Source organism: Chenopodium quinoa, unplaced genomic scaffold, assembly GCF_001683475.1.
Source record: "Chenopodium quinoa cultivar QQ74 unplaced genomic scaffold, ASM168347v1, whole genome shotgun sequence".
Lineage (NCBI taxonomy): Eukaryota > Viridiplantae > Streptophyta > Magnoliopsida > Caryophyllales > Amaranthaceae > Chenopodium > Chenopodium quinoa.
The window spans coordinates 1,123,147-1,139,440 of record NW_018742987.1 but is presented as its reverse complement, the minus strand read 5'-3'; the positions used below and the strand labels follow the sequence as shown (position 1 = coordinate 1,139,440).

Genomic DNA, 16,294 nt, shown 5'->3' with positions numbered 1-16,294 from the left:
ATGCTCAACCTGCTGATACAGAAATTACTAGCCTAAAGCATAATTAAACAGAAAAAACATAACGTAATTAAAAATGAGGCTCAAGATCAGATTTGCTTGTATCATTTGATACTTGTCAATCTTCATGACTGGAAAAAGACTTGCAGTACAAAACTAGGATCATAATTCATAAAGTCAATTGCTACCTCTTTGGTGAAAAAACAAATACAATCCCAGATATGTCAGCCACTGTTCACTGCCTCTGGATGAAATTATTAACCTGAGGGATTAACACATTCTCAAGGGAGATAGGCTCATAAGCCCCAGCCTATTGCTGCATGAAATTTCTATCGTGCTCACGTTAGAATCCATTTTATTTTTACATCTGATTATACAGTTCAAATCTTTTGCTAAGTAACAAAATGTAATTAAAAAAAAAAAAGGGGTATCAGATTCTAACCCAACACTTGAAATTCTCCAAACTTATCTGACGAGAATAAATTTAATTAAAATAAACAGAAAAGAGCCTTAAAATCTACAGTATCTAAAAGAATAAGTTGAATAAAGACCAACATTTCCAGAAGCACGTTCCGCAGTCACTAGTATAGTTAAAAAAAAAAGATGGGCCAGCTAAATTTTTATTCTCTTTCCAGGATACAGCCTGTAAGTAAAAAGAAACAGTGCATCTGGTCCAGATTCCAGACAGCATAACAAAAGTTGCTAATATCAGACAAAACTCTCAATCCAAATCTAGTGTCATTCATCTAATGTAATGTAAAGGGCTCATTTTCAGTGCAAACTGCAGTTTGAATCTAGCTAATCTCCCTTTCGAATCATACTTTGGGCATGGTCTGCTCCGATCTTTCCTTTGTTATGTAAACCAAGATAAAGGCGTCTGCAACTTTTATTACGACACCTTTTGGCAATTATGCTTATAAGCTACCAACATGCAATTATTGACTTAAAAGTCTTAAACAAACAACCAATACAAATAGCTCGCACTAGGCACTGCCAACTAGTCAAAGAAGCCAACAACAGCCGTTTGGCATTCTATACCTTTCATCTATAGCTTAACTAATTGAAATATTATGAATAATCTATTGCTTAACTAACTGAATTGTGAAAAGAGAATATTGCATGAACAATAGGTTGTCCAACTGAAGTTCATGATGGATTCTCCCTTCACACCTGAAATATTTGTGTGCTAGTTTCAATCAATGAGTTATAAAATTAAATCTGACACTTCAACAGGCTAAAAAACAGATGAGGACATCAGACATGAGATTCGTGAGATTTTTCCCTTGTGTAATTTTATCCATATTCATACCCCGGACATGCATCTTTTTTGTGAGTTGTGACAATCAAACTGTTTGAAAGCATGTGTTTCATTGTGCTGCTGAAGGACAAAAAAGTAGCAAATGAAGACCAGATTTAATACTTAGTCAGGGTAGCATATAACTATGCTGGTAGAATTAGCAGTAGCTATGTAATTGGATTGAATAAAGTTATGATCATTCTCACTGAATGATAAAAATACATACATTTATGAAGTCATGCTAATAACAAAACCCTATTTTATGTATGACATCGGGATAAGTGATACGAAGTAGAATAGGAAATAATTGTAATACCAAAAGAGCACCAACCTATTTATCATGCCTGGAAACATTGTGCAAATGCATCATCCACAGATTCATTGATCAGTGCACCATTATCAGCATTTGTCAGGCTGCAAAAGAACGTATCTTTGTATAAACATTTGACTTGATTCGTTTCTGTTGCTTGACTGTCTGGGATTGTATATTCAGCACTAAATGGAGGACCAGAAAAGTTACAAGCCATGCATTCCGGTGAGAGAATGTCAACTGACTCCTGGCTGAAGCAATGGAAAGAAAGACCAGTTGCTTTGAGCCCCAATTTCCTTCCCAACATTCTCATCAGCCCACCATTCCGAGCTAAGATTTGAATTACCAGTGGATTCTCTGTTCCTACTGTCGAAATTGAATTCTTTAACTGATCCAAGAGAAAGAGAGGATTTCTTGTGTTGACAATCTTTTGTAACATCTGAAGTTGACTCATGGGTTTCACTTAAGACCTCATGAGAACAGAGACAACAATTTTCAACTTTGTGGGAGGCTTCATTAATTCTTGTGTATTGGTCCCTTGTTTTATGCTGACCTTCCGTCACTTTCTTTTCAAAATATGTCGAAACATCTTCCCGGCAAAGCTCAAAGGAAACTCTGTGATCAATGAGAGCCTCGGCAATAGGGGATCCAGTTTCTGAGTTAGCAAGTGATGCCACCTCTGAGATTTGATTTTCCAGAAGTAGACCATCATAGGGTGCAAATCCTGCACCATCTGGAGTAAGAGAACCCGATCCTAGTCTTGAGCCCCATTTACGAGTAGAAAAACTCTTTGAGTCGAACAACTTGGAAGCATCTACCATTCGGAACTCAAGCACTGGACGCCTATCAAAATAAGGAGAAGATGTGCCAGATGCTGAATTTGCCGAGCCAGGAGATATGAGATGATGAACTTCATAGCAGGATAATGCAAGTTTGTGATTAGTCCCACTGTTCCTTTTCGAACGCTTGAGTGATGAGGTGAGCAATTGGGCAAATGGAACTTCAGGTGATGATGGAGTGGTAAACTGCACAGGTTCAGGAGGGGGAGTCACAGCAGCAGTGGATGGCTCAGAGGTAAAAGCAGAAAATACAGGGGGTGAGACTAGTTGAGTCTCATGGGCATAGGGACCAATGGTAAACATATGAGCATTCCCAGAACAGGAAAAGGCATTTGCAGAAAGGGGAGTTACGGTAAGCAATCCACCAGGTGAGTGAGTTGCAGTTGGTGGATCTGATTGCAGAAAAGAAGTTGGAGAGGATGGGGGCGCAATAAACGGAAGTACTATGGAGGTTGAAGGGTTTGGGTTGTCGGTAATGGCCTCTGTACTCTCAGTAACAGTGGGCTCTGGGACAAGGGTTGCATGGCTTATCCTCTTGCTGGTTTTAAGAGACCCAAAGCACCAGTAAAGATTCCAACAGCTTCCCCATCTTCTCTTCTGTAATAATTAACCAAGATTGTTATTAGATTTCTATACATGCTGTGCATCAAATGTGGAAGATATATGAGCTAACAACAAATCCAAGCACTGAGAATGAGGATCAACTTGTTATTATTAAAAGGGGATTATTCTAACTCCAGCTATCAAGATCATGAAAATCAATGCATTGTAGCTTTACCATTTCTCTAACTTTGACACATTGAACAAAAGGGTGAAATTAATTATTGATACATCAACAAAATTAAGAGCAAATTCTTAAGTGAAATAATCATCTTCATGAGATCCATATGTTTGCATTATCAATAACTGACAAGACTTGTTAGACAGAAGCACTATGTTCAGCAAAACCTTCACATAAACCCCAGATACTCATCCCATACTCAGCAAATAACACTGTTAGGAAGAATTATCTAATGTTCATGTATTGCAACTATAGCTTTTATGCATCATCCAAATGTCTAAACTTTCTATAAATGCTTCAAAAATCAAGTGACAGAGCGAAAGAGGATCTAGCAAGAATGCCCTGGTTCTGCTAACCGAAAATAGGACTCTCAGAATTCAGAAATTTAGAGTGAGATATATTAGTTCAACCTTTCCTCCAAGATAACAAAATGACCTGTCTACTGTCCTTCAGTCTTGCAAAATCGTTCTCCAAAACTCCAACATATGTTACCAGGAATTGCCTAGTTCGCTAAGATTGCCCAGTCAAATATTCCAGCATGCCAATCACACTAAAATTTGATCAAAATACCTTAACTCCAAGTAAAATCAATTATAGTCTTTGCAACTTCCACTCAAAGGCTAGTAGAAATACTACATTTCTTTAAAATATCCTTGCTTCCTTCCTACTAGTCATCCTGAAATTTCATAGTTGCTGGACTTCCAGCTTGCACAGCTCATGTGCATGATTTGCATAACCCATCTCACAAACAATATAGCTCATCATATTCCAAAACAAGCTAAGCTTTCTCATATATAATTAATAAACCAATTTTAAAAAGTCCACAGTTCCTATTTTATTTCACATTTTGACATCTACCCACCTAATAATAACTCAACAAAACATGGTTTCACATTTATTCCGTAACCTGTATCTATTTCATGTGGGTCGATTATCCAGTGGGTAAACGAAGATTTTCCCAAAATTCGTAAAACATCGGTACTCTTCCCGATGTAACTTATAGTTATCTTACTTTTAAGTTTTAACACAAGTTCCCCACACTCCAACCCCTTTTTCATGAAATCCAACAAATTCAAAAGCAGCATAATTTCGCAATGAAAATGAAATTTACACCTTTTTCACTAACAGAAAAGCTAGTTAACTAACAAAGTAGATTAAACCTTAAAAAGTAGCTAATCATACTTAATTCAACCCTGACTAAAATTACCAAAAGGTACAAAGACATCAACTTCTAGAATACTCCACAATACCTTAATTCAACCTTTTTTGTGGTAAATCGCTAATTTATCAACAAATTGTGCTTATATTTAACAATTAAACACACAAAATTCTCAATTATAAAAATTCCAAAATTAAACTATGAGTCTATGAACAACTACCTGAAGTGAACCAGGTTGTACACGGCTCTCAGCGGAGACGATCGCGGCGGCGGCGGCGTTCACAGTATCCACGCTATTATTTACTCTCGCCATCATATCATCGGAAAACCACTAATAAACCGGAAAACAGCTTAACTACTCCAGAAAGTCACCGGAAAACCACCTGAAATTCAGTAATAGCGCCAAAAAAAACAGGAATTCAAGATCTACAATCCAGGAATAATTCAACCAGCGGCGATCACGAAAAAAGCACTAAATTTCTGGAAGAAATTCCCAAAATTTGAGCATAAAACAAGGAGATCAAAGTAAAAGCGTCTCCAAAATTACTAAGAAAGCGTATATGATTTTTCGGAATAATCTCTATGAGATTTTTTAATTTATTTTTCTCTCTCTAGTTGGAAAGTAAAATGAAATGATTCGTGAATTATTAAAAAAAGGCGAAGTGTATATGTAAACTTGTAAAATTTGTTTTGGGAAATATTTAATTACATGGATATATCTATTTATATGAGCTGCTGTTGTGCCTGTTATTCTCTTGTGCTTTGGTGGTTCCGTGTGCAAGATAACGGATTATTCGGAAGCATGTCTTTCAATTACTATTATGCCCCTTTGTGAATTCGGATGTTTGGGTCAGATTCAGTAAAGTCGGGATGGGTTGACTCTTTTTTTTTAACTTTAATCAAGCTAAATTATTGTGTTAAGATAAATGAAATTAAAATTTGATTTTTTCGGATCGAGTTGGTTTCTGTTTCCTCAGTGAGCCCATGTAATATATCATGGTCTTGGTTTCTAAATAGTTACAACACTTGTATTACTTGACCGTTCTTTCAATATTTGCAATGATTTGTACTTAAATAACTTCATTAACATTAGACTTTGGTTACACACTGAATTTTAATTTTCATTTACTAACAACTTATTCTTATAAAACCCGAGTAAACACACGTGTTGCGATTATTTTATAATGAATGTAGTATATCTTGAGCTATTTCATGTATTTCCCATCTTAATATAATAACATAACATTAAATTAGTTGAGTAAATTAATCTCGTCAAAAAAAAAAAAAAAAAAAAAAGTTGAGTAAGGGCATGTTCTCATACGTTGAAATTCAGTTCATTTCGGCTCAGCTCAGCTCAATTCAGTTCAATTCAATTCAGCTCCTAATTTCCTTCTCTTATAAAATATTCATTTCAGTTCAGCTCCGTTCAGTTCAGTTCAGTTCAGTTCAACTGAGTTCAGTCAATGAGAACAGGCCCTAAGTTAACCAATTGCTTCAAAGTAGTTTAAATAATTTAGGAAGGATAATTTTAGTCAATGGTAAACAAAGTTAAATAAGATAAATTCATACAAAGTTTATATACAAGTATAAACTCACTCAAGAGCCAACGTTAAGTTCATGTTAAGGACGACACATTTCCTATTATTTAAATTTTTATTCATTTGAAAAACAATATTCGTATAAATTATACAGATTGAACCAGTAACGTGACAATTGTATCGAAACGGGGAGTAGAAGGGAAAAACAACCCTACAAGCAGATCGAGGGGCACTAGATTGAACAAAAACCGTTTTGTCAGCGGGCTATATATGGCAAAAAAGATAAAAGGAGTAGAACAATAATTATAATACAGCCTAGTAGACACTACTACTATTAGTATAACTACTGAAAAAGGGAACCTTAAATTAGCAACGGAACGTTCTGAACTGAGCCCAGCATAACAGCAGCCTGATCTGATGCAAGAAACTCGTGATTTGCTGTTTTTTTTTTTTTTTTTTTTTTTTTTTTTTTTTTTTTTTTATAACGGCGGGAGGCACGTGACTGCCGTGACCTTCATTCATCACCCCATTTTTCACAATTATAGTCACTTATATATATCTCATCTGTTTATCTGCATCATTCTACCACATTCAATTTTGTTGCTTACATTTATGTTGGATGGTACGACATTTCCTTTTTCTTTTTTCTTCTTATGATATTGGGCCAAGGAATAGAGTAGGGTATATGATGGTACGTTTAGGTCTTTTTTTTTGGGTGTACAACTTTTTATATAGATGAGGCTAGATTATTAAATAGCTATCATAATTGGGTATAAAATAGTACGGATCGGGAATGGTAGTAAATAAAGAGAGTGTTACTTCTTCGTCAAAAACAAAAAATGTTACTTCATTTAAGATTTTGTTAAGATATTATTTCAATATGAATGCATGGAAAAAATGATCGATGTTGTAGAGAAGTTGTTAAAACAATAATACGTTCGATTGTCTGATAAAAGTCGCTATCTATATCAAATTATCAACTACTAATTTCCAAACAATGTTACCACGTGTACATTATGGTAACATTGTTTAATTGGAGGAAATTAGTGATATCAATAGTCAAAGTTATTACAAGAAGGTTAAACAATGATATATTGATATTAATAGTTAAAGTTTACAGTAAATTGACAAACATGAAGATTAATTTGTTGATTATTGTACTATACATATAAATGGATGGAGAAAATAATACAAGTATATGATTTTTATTCACAATATCACAATCATTTGCATGCACTTGTGTTCTTTAGTGCATGGTAAGCATCGTGCACACATGTCCATGATATAACAACTTATATGTTATACGAGTAATATAATATGTACAAACACTACTTTCTCATAATTATTACAAGGATGGGTATTTTCTCATAATTACTACAAGAATGGGCGTGTGAGAATAAATAAATTAGAAAGGTCTTGATCTAGACATCATAGTGCCTTTCCTTTTCCTCCCTTTATTTGCTCAATATACTTGTATTTAATTAAATTAAGCTCTTATTGTAGGCATTAAGTAAAGAATATTTAATAAATTAATTCCATAACTTGGGCCTTACTTGTAAAGGGTGTAAATAGTATGGCATGAGGCCTTTTAGGTGGTGGAATCATGCACGTGTGCATCTAACTCCACTTGTTTGCTAAATTTTTAGTGAACCTAAAAAGATAATGACACTGTACACATCACTTTTTTTTAAAAAAATACAAATAAAATTAATTATTATTTTTTTAATATTTTTTTTTAGTCCCATCTCCTCATTATCCTCTCCATAAAACATGATAATGATATCCCAACATGCTCCAACTTTTGCTCTTTTTTTTTTTTTTTTACTTCAACTTTTCACTCTTGTACTGGGGTTACTTTTTACCCTTCTAAAGCTTGACGTGTTTAGAAAAGTTTTCCCAAAAATTTGTGTGATTTTTGACACAAAGTTAACACACTTTGTGAAAGAAAATTACAAACTTGTCTACTTTCTATGCACATAGTTGCAATGATTTTTGAAATGATTAATCAATTTGTGCACCTGAAGAAAACCGAATTCGCCCCAACCTCGAATTCGGATTTTCGAAGGACGCCCGTTAAATTTTATAACAAACTAATGTGTGATGACATTATAAAACAACTACATTCGATCTATATATTATAGTCCATTATTTGACATATATGTGGATGATAACGTAATTTAATTCTTTTGATAATTGTACATGTAGCAAGATTTCCACATCAAGTAGATATACAAGTGAGTACGTCAAATGCTCACAATATATATCATCTACTTTAAAATGGCACATATTATTGATGTTATATATTTTTTTTTATTTTTTTTTTGGTGTTTAGAGAATCACAAGGGCAGGTAATGAAAATCGATGTCAAGCAGATCTCCTGAAACCGAAAGTGAAGCTCTAACCCCTTGAGCTATATTTCACTCTCGTGTTATAATTATTTGTTCGATGTTAAATAAAACAGTTGATCTAAATAATAGGGTACAAGTAAACCCCCCAAAAAAAATAGAAAAAGTCAATTATTAATTCACCATGAAGAAGAATCAAACAGTAGAGCTAGCTAAGGGTGGGGTAAGGGGTACTTCCAAAAATCGATGATTAACCACTTTGGTAGATAAATCCACCCCCACGTAATAAAAAAGAAACCTTTAAGAAAAGCAAAAAAGAAAGATATGATGATATATTTATATATACTACTCCATATTATTATTTATTTTATATGGTGTCTAATAAAAAACCAGAATAAGTTGCTATCATGTTAGCCAAAAAAGAAAGGGTCCATAAATTGGAGGGCATACATACCCACTATAGATGGGATAGATGGTGGGATATTTCACTAGCTGGAGCTTTCATTAAAGGTGTTAAGCTAATCCTAGTGATAAATGATATCATATATTATAAAATTTTATTTATAAATTTTGATATAATATATATAAATTAAATATGGTCCTACATTGTAAAGGCTTAAGCAGCATACCACATGTTTTAGCTAGTAGGTGAAGTGGTTGGTCCATAGTATGGACACTTAATACATTGTATTTGAACAATTAACAGCTACTTCTACATGAAGTATATATTAATATATATACCCAATACACGATTATTTATTACAAGACACATCAATGCTACTTCTGTTTAGATCATATGTATACTATACACATTATTTCAAAGAGACTCATATAATATAGGAGTATCATTTAAATTAAATGTGAATCTTATTAGCTACTTGTGGGTGTTTGTCTTATGTTTTGTTATGTGATGACAAGTTTTGGATCGGATTGGTTGCAAACTATTTGGCATGCACATATTATAATAATTGATATTATATATTGAAAATCAAAGGGTCGGTTGGGGGTATGGTCACACACACTCATTTGTATTATCTTCAATACTATCTTTGTGACCGAGTATATATGTAATTTTGCAATTTGATCATAGTGATTAAGTTGCTCTAAGTTATTATTGATACTGTGTACAGAATGAGAATAATTATGATTGGGCCATGTGTAGCTAATTAATCTTGTTGGTTGTATTATGTCAATACTCAATAATGATAGGTTAGGCGGCTTTTATTAGAGTCGGGTCAAGCTAGCTATATCGGTTACATGGTTGGTTAGTACAAGGCCGGCATAAAGATGCATGCATGCATGGGTTTTATGCATGGGTGGGACAAGCAAGGTTGGGTCCAAGGTCAAGAAGGATTGGAACAAGTTTGAGCAACTTGTTCAAGTAAAAAAGTGAATAACAAAGAGAAACCTATGTTTGTGGAGTGAAGCATACGGCAATATACGTGCTTTAGGTGCATGCATGGCAATAACTGCCAATAGCAGCAATTCAACAAGGCTGCTAGAAAACACTGAGAAAGTTGTTTGCTTGTTGTCCATCACTTTTTTTTTTTATTTATTATTATTTTTTTTTGCAAAATTTCTGCGCATTGTTTATGCATGTCTTCTCACCCCCCCTAGTGGTCATTTAGTAAGAAATCTAATTTATACTATCTCAGGTTCAAATTACTCGCAACGAATTTTGGGGTATTAAATATTTTAAAGTTGCGAGTAATTTGAACCGGAGATAGTGTTAGAATATATGGATATATATTCTAGTTTGATTTTGTATATAACTAATATGATCTTTGTTTTCTCATTGATTATCTTTGGGTATAAATATACAAATTACAAGAGATAATCATGCCTACTAATTAGCTACAAATTAGGCTATAAACAAGGCTAGGAAATATACACTAACCAAATTAGTTATATACAAAGTCAAACCAGAATATATATCCATCCATATATTCTAACAGATAGTATTATATTTTAGTTGATCGATCATGCAAAGTCATAATTAAAAGATATTGTAATCATATGTATGCATGTATACAAAAAGGGGAAAAAAAAATTACATGTACAAGGTTACAAAAAATTACTTGTATTGTTGTACACGCTAACATTGAATTGATGGACCTTAATTAACAATGATTAAATTTATTTCAGTTTAAGAGAATAAAGAGTTTAGGATAATTTAGATAGTTCAAAATTTAAACACCTAATTTCCAGGAGTTAGTAATAATAGATATGCATCACGAGTAAGGAAAATTAAGCACCACACTTTTGTATCAAATTCTCTATTTCTTGCTTTTGCAAATGTTTGATCATAGGAGCTCTTAGAAATTTTACTTCTATTAGTTTTATTAATAAGGTAATTGTAGTCTTGTTAATAATTCTCAAATGTTTAGTTTGATAAGGTGTTCATCCTACACTCCTGTATAAATTCATACTTTTACTCATAAAAATTTACTCCTATTGGTACTTTTAAGTTTTTTTTTTTTTACTTACCTTTACATGACCTTTAATGTACATATTTGACTATCAATATCCCCATCAACTTATATGTGAAAATTATAGAATTGATAAATTTTGATAACTTACATTGAGAGGAATCCATTAATCCAATAACATCACAATAAGTTTTTTCTTTTTTTTTTCTAAATCATAAAATGCACCTAATTTGAACTTGTAGATTCCGAGGAAGTATGTTAGGGTCTGTTCTCATAACTGAATTGAGCTGAACTGAAATGAAATGAATATTTTATAAAAGAAGGAAATTAGGAGCTGAACTGAACTGAACTGAAATGAATATTTTATAAAAGAAGGAAATTCGGAGCTGAACTGAACTGAAAATAATCATATCAGAAGAGACCCTTAGTTCAACAACCCAAAATCATCCTTTAACTACCCTTAATGGCTAAATGGCTAAGTCTGAGATAACACTATTTTAAAAGCCCAACATATATACTTGATGGATCATACTTTTCCAAGAACAATTTAATGATTTATGGCTTTGTATAATTGTATGTTCAACCCAGCCCAAATCTTAAGCATCTACTATCAATGATTCTTCAACATTTTTCTCTCTCCTACCTCTTCTTCTTGTCCAATTTCACCCAAATGTCTAGTGCCCATCACCAAGTAATCCATGAAAATCAAATCAAAACTTTAATTGAACCACAAATTCTTCAAACTGCTTAAGAAATTATTACCCAGAATCCATGGCTACTTCTTCTGCACTTTGTACTGTTTCTTTTCATTGTTCATCATCTTTGAGTAATAAAACAACTATGTTTTCTCTCCCTCCTTGTTCTTGTTCCTCTTCTACAAATTCATGCCTCAAAACCCTCAATTTTTCATCCTCTTCACGATTTTCTCAAATGGGTTTGTGCAATTTTACTCCCTGGAATGGTCTGAAACACTTGGGTATTTCAATTTCAGCAAAACCTCAAAAAATTGGTAATTTTTTCTCATCTGGGTTATTGAATTTCTGTTGTTTTATGCTGTTTTTGGATTTAAGTATGCTTGATTTTATATGAACTTGCTGAAATTGGAATTGGGTTTGAGTTGTAGGAAAGAGAGCTAAATGTAGGGGGAAGGTTGTTCATGCTTCATTGTTTGGTGTGGGAGCTCCTGAAGCTTTGGTAATTGGGGTTGTTGCTTTGCTGGTTTTTGGGCCTAAAGGACTTGCTGAGGTTAGTTACTTCTTTTTTAGCTGGTTTTCTTCCTTCAGTTTTCTGAATTTTTTGCAGTATATTTGTTGCTTTTAATAGTAAATGGGATAATGGGTGTTAATTTGATTATGCTGACTGAATAGTAGTGTGGTACTGTAGTTGCTGTTGTTGATTAAGTTGCTAGAGAAGTAGACGATCTTCTGAACATTGGTCAGTAGTTTGTACTACTCGCAATTCCCAAATGGGTGTTGAAGAGAAGTTTTTGATGGATAATAGTCAGAACTCAGAAGAAATGGGGAGGTCTGATGAATATTTGATTGGGGATTGGTAAACAAAGCTGCAAATCGCGGGGTGTTGGAGAGATGTAATACGTTATGTGAATATGCGGTGGCAGATTGTTTATAGCTAGGCTACAATATGAAGTAGGCACTACTTAGATCTTATGGTGCTCTAGACATCTATGATTGATTGTATATAACTCTTGGAGAATTGGAAGTAGATTTACAATTTTTAATTGCAAAAACAGCAGCACGAGGACTATAGGGACAATGGATGGCATTAACTTTTAACTCACATAAATACATCTTTATTTGGTGAATTCTTAATTATTCAGTGGCGGGTTTAAAATCCAGATAAACATCTGCAAAGTACACAAGGCAATAATAATGGTTATAATAATTGCAGCGCGCCTTACTGATGAATGTACTACCTCCGTTAATTATTAGAACCACTACTGTAGTTATTAATTTAGTCTGGCTTTGACGATTTTGACCTGTTATGTGTGTGAGTATGTCTATAGGGAATGCTAGTGAGAGCAAGATAGTTTGTGATTTATCATAGTGATAAAGAATTAAAGATGTTGTTACTACATAGTACCTTCAGTTTCACTGTTACATGTTCCTGTGGCCTTCTCACTTTTCAGCATGGGTTTAGGTTCGCATGGCTTACTTTGGCAGTTTCTTCCTCAAATGATTCCCCCTCCCTTGTCCCCTCCTTCCCCCAACCGGCATTCCAATGGATTTTGACTTATGTAAGGAGTGTGTTAGTTCTTTTACCCTCCCAACTTGTAGTAATTGTGTTCCTTGTGATTCCTCATCAAACTTAATTACACTCACCTATAGACTTCTGTGTAATGAAGAAATGGAATTGTAGATCCCTTGGCTAGAGTCTGCAGTGTTAGGCCTGCTGTTGTAAATTGTAAATTAAGGTGGTTAAGCAGTGTTTACTTTGGTATCGGTTGACAAAACACTCAAGTTGAGAAACTAGTTAAAGTTTGGACTGGATAATGAATATGCTTCTCCTTTGTGTTTATATCATCCACTAAAAAGGGTTAATAGGGTGAAAATCAATAGATAATGTTATTAAAAGAAAGAGGTATGCATTTTGGGTTATCCTAAAATGAAATTACAGATGTATATGTCAGGACAGAGAGGTTAGGTGAATGTAATGTAATACCTTAAGTTATTTTTTCATATACGTGGTTGAATTTACTGTCAAGCTATTTACACTTTGACATGCCTGCATTTGAATCTTGCTCTTATAGATTATAACATTGTATTGTGATGGAATGCAGGTTGCTCGAAATCTGGGTAAAACCTTGCGTGCTTTTCAGCCTACCATTAGAGAGCTTCAGGTTCCTTTGAAATAATTATTTTAGAGGTTTTGACTCTATCTTCTGCTTGGTGATGTCGATTAATCTATTATATCTCTATGTAGGATGTTTCTAGGGATTTCAAAAGCACCCTAGAGCGGGAAATTGGTCTTGATGATGATGAACCAAGGAAAGTAAGACCCACTTATGAATCAAACCCAGCAGATTTCACCCCAAATTCATCAAATTCCAGCACAGAGGAGTCTCAAACTGTGCCTTTCTCTGACCCAAGTTAGTATATTGGCTTGTTTTGTGGTAGCTTTAGCCTTAAGTTTTTATTTTTTATTTTTTTTTATTTTTTATATAATTATTATACAGTAACTGAAGCTAAAGCAGCAAGCATCCTGGTTCCTGAAGCTTTAAAAAAGTTTTCATGCTACTGTTACCTCGGCCTTAAGCTAGCACATTGACCTCTTAATGTTTTTGACCAGTTAACGACCACAAAGAAATTAGCCAAACGTTTTTTCCCTTTAAGGTTGAACACTCATTTATCATCCTCTAAAAATGCTAAAGCTACTGGGCTCTTAGCTCTTGGTCTGACCTTTGATCCATCAAACACAGGAAATACTTTAAATTCTTATTCTCGGATCATGAATAAAGCTGTTGTCAGAACTCAGAAGCCTTAATTGAGTAGATTTGATGCATCTTCCATCTTTGTAATAACTAAAGACAGGGTAGTTTACCTACATGGCTACCCATCTTTATACTGCTTAAACAGCCAAATTCTTGAAGGGCTCTTCATACTTCGTATGATGCTAGGAATGGGGTGTATTTATATTTGTTTTTCTCTTCTCTTCTCTCTCTCTCCCTCTCTCTTTAGCATTAGTCTTCTGCAGTAGTCATGATCAATAGTCGTGTTGCTTGAATAGAACTAGAAACCTTTCTCTATTTATGCTCTTTCAATTCCTGTAGCATGAATGCTGATTGACACAATGAGAAACTGTTGAAAGCTGCATCAAGAAAGATGGGCCATACTTTTGCAATCACCACCTCTTGAACAAATAAATATTTGTATCAGATAGACTTGATGTGATTGTTTTTTCATAAAAATAAGTGAAACTTCATCATTGTTTGACTCCCATGCTTTTCTTTTTCTGCAGATGGTTCTCTGTCTAACAAAGCATATTCTAGTGAGGATTACTTAAGGATTACAGAACAGCAGCTGAAAGCGCAGCAGGAAGCCATGTCCGCTCCATCAGAAAGCCAGGTTGAACCTGAGAGTCAGTTGCAAGGTTTATAATTCTCACTTTACTCCAAATCACTATTGTCTCCCGACCCCCCGATTGTAATACTATACTTCGTATAAAGCTAAAAAGGATGCTGACAGATTGTTAATAAACAGCTTTACAGCAAGATGTCATGTCCTCTCCACCAGAAACCCAGATTGGTCCTGTGAGTCAAGCTCAAGGTCTGTGCTTTCCAACTTGATCTCAGAGTAGTTGCAAACTTGCAATCATTCCTCCCTCCTTTACCCCATCAAAACAAAGAAGAGTTTTAATAGGGAAAACCACTGATGCTGTATTGATAACATATGCAGTTGTACAGCAGGAAGATGTGTCATCTCCACCAGAAAACACAATTGAACCTGACAGCCAACCTCAAGGTTTGTGCATTCAAATTTTACATTTTTCTTTCCCACCAACTACTTCCCTCCAAAAAATAAAATATTTATGCTGACGCTTAACTGATTGGATTTTAGTTGTTCAAGAAACTGCACCTGCTGCGCCTTCAGTTCAGAAATCTGAGATCGATTCATGAGCTATTCCTTGGGGTTGCTTGGATCCCACAATCTGCATGAATTTTTTTTCTTGCTGATCAGTGTATTTATTGATCTCAGCGGGGAACAATGAGGCAGTCTGAGCACCTAGATGTTTGGTTATTTTGTTCACTGGGAAGATTAATGTACGTGCTGCTGGATGCTGAGCCTTTTGACATTAGAGGAGTAGTTCATGAAATTTTGATCTTCTTGAGCTTTGTAAAACCGAAGATGTTCTCATTTTGTTGCATCAGTCAGTGTTAGATAGCGCACTTGTTATTGTATTGATGAAACATTCATCTTGTAAATGTTTGTTGTATTTGTGCTGGAAGCTAGAAATGTAATGAAGAGAGGATAGCTGGTTAATAGGATTCTTTTTAATAGATTGTTTGAGGACTTGAGGTACAGAATGTGAAGGTTCAAAATCTATTTTAATGAACTAACACAAACTTATCATCTTAGCTTATGTTTTTCACTGCATACTAATATACAACTCCGCATTAAGTATTAATTCTTACTCCGTATGTTCATAACAAGATATTTGCTGTTCTCGCTAGCCTTGAGATCTGATCGTAAATTCGTAATGACTGAATTCAGAGGCTGTGGCATCAGCACAATAATATACACAAAAGGGAGACTACATTATAGGACTTGAGTATGTGTAATATCAACATAGCATAGCCAACATTTGTGGTGCTCAAGGTCCACGGCTCTTTTAGAGGTGCCTTCTTGTGCTTCTTCCTTTCCCTTGAGCAACCTAGAGAAGTGAGTTAGGTTAGAGGCTAATAGGTTAATAGCCCTCCTCGAACTGGTTGATAAACCTACCACCTCCGGTCCCTAAAGAAGACAAAGATACCAGAGTTTTTAGAGCCTATACTAGAGTATGGCTAACCTACATCCATATCACCAATGCCCAAGTCCTTAATACCCACCTCCTCGGCACTTTTAACCCACGACTCGTATGTATT

At 34.5% G+C, this 16,294-nt stretch overlaps 2 protein-coding genes across 2 annotated transcripts; one reads left to right on the top strand and one right to left on the bottom strand.

The window, feature by feature from the left end:
* Positions 1-1,469: 1,469 nt before the first annotated feature.
* On the bottom strand, positions 1,470-5,090 carry LOC110729623. Its single transcript, XM_021909374.1, has 2 exons — positions 4,604-5,090; positions 1,470-3,040 (listed from the first exon to the last, which is right to left on the bottom strand). Exons 1-2 carry the CDS (start codon positions 4,697-4,699, stop codon positions 1,841-1,843), a joined length of 1,296 nt encoding a protein of 431 aa, XP_021765066.1. The 5' UTR covers positions 4,700-5,090; the 3' UTR covers positions 1,470-1,840.
* A 6,209-nt stretch (positions 5,091-11,299) lies between these two features.
* LOC110729622 (sec-independent protein translocase protein TATB, chloroplastic-like) lies at positions 11,300-15,784 on the top strand. Its single transcript, XM_021909373.1, has 8 exons — positions 11,300-11,704; positions 11,819-11,940; positions 13,493-13,552; positions 13,636-13,801; positions 14,671-14,802; positions 14,913-14,978; positions 15,108-15,173; positions 15,270-15,784. Exons 1-8 carry the CDS (start codon positions 11,467-11,469, stop codon positions 15,326-15,328), a joined length of 909 nt encoding a protein of 302 aa, XP_021765065.1. The 5' UTR covers positions 11,300-11,466; the 3' UTR covers positions 15,329-15,784.
* The last annotated feature ends 510 nt before the right edge of the window (positions 15,785-16,294 follow it).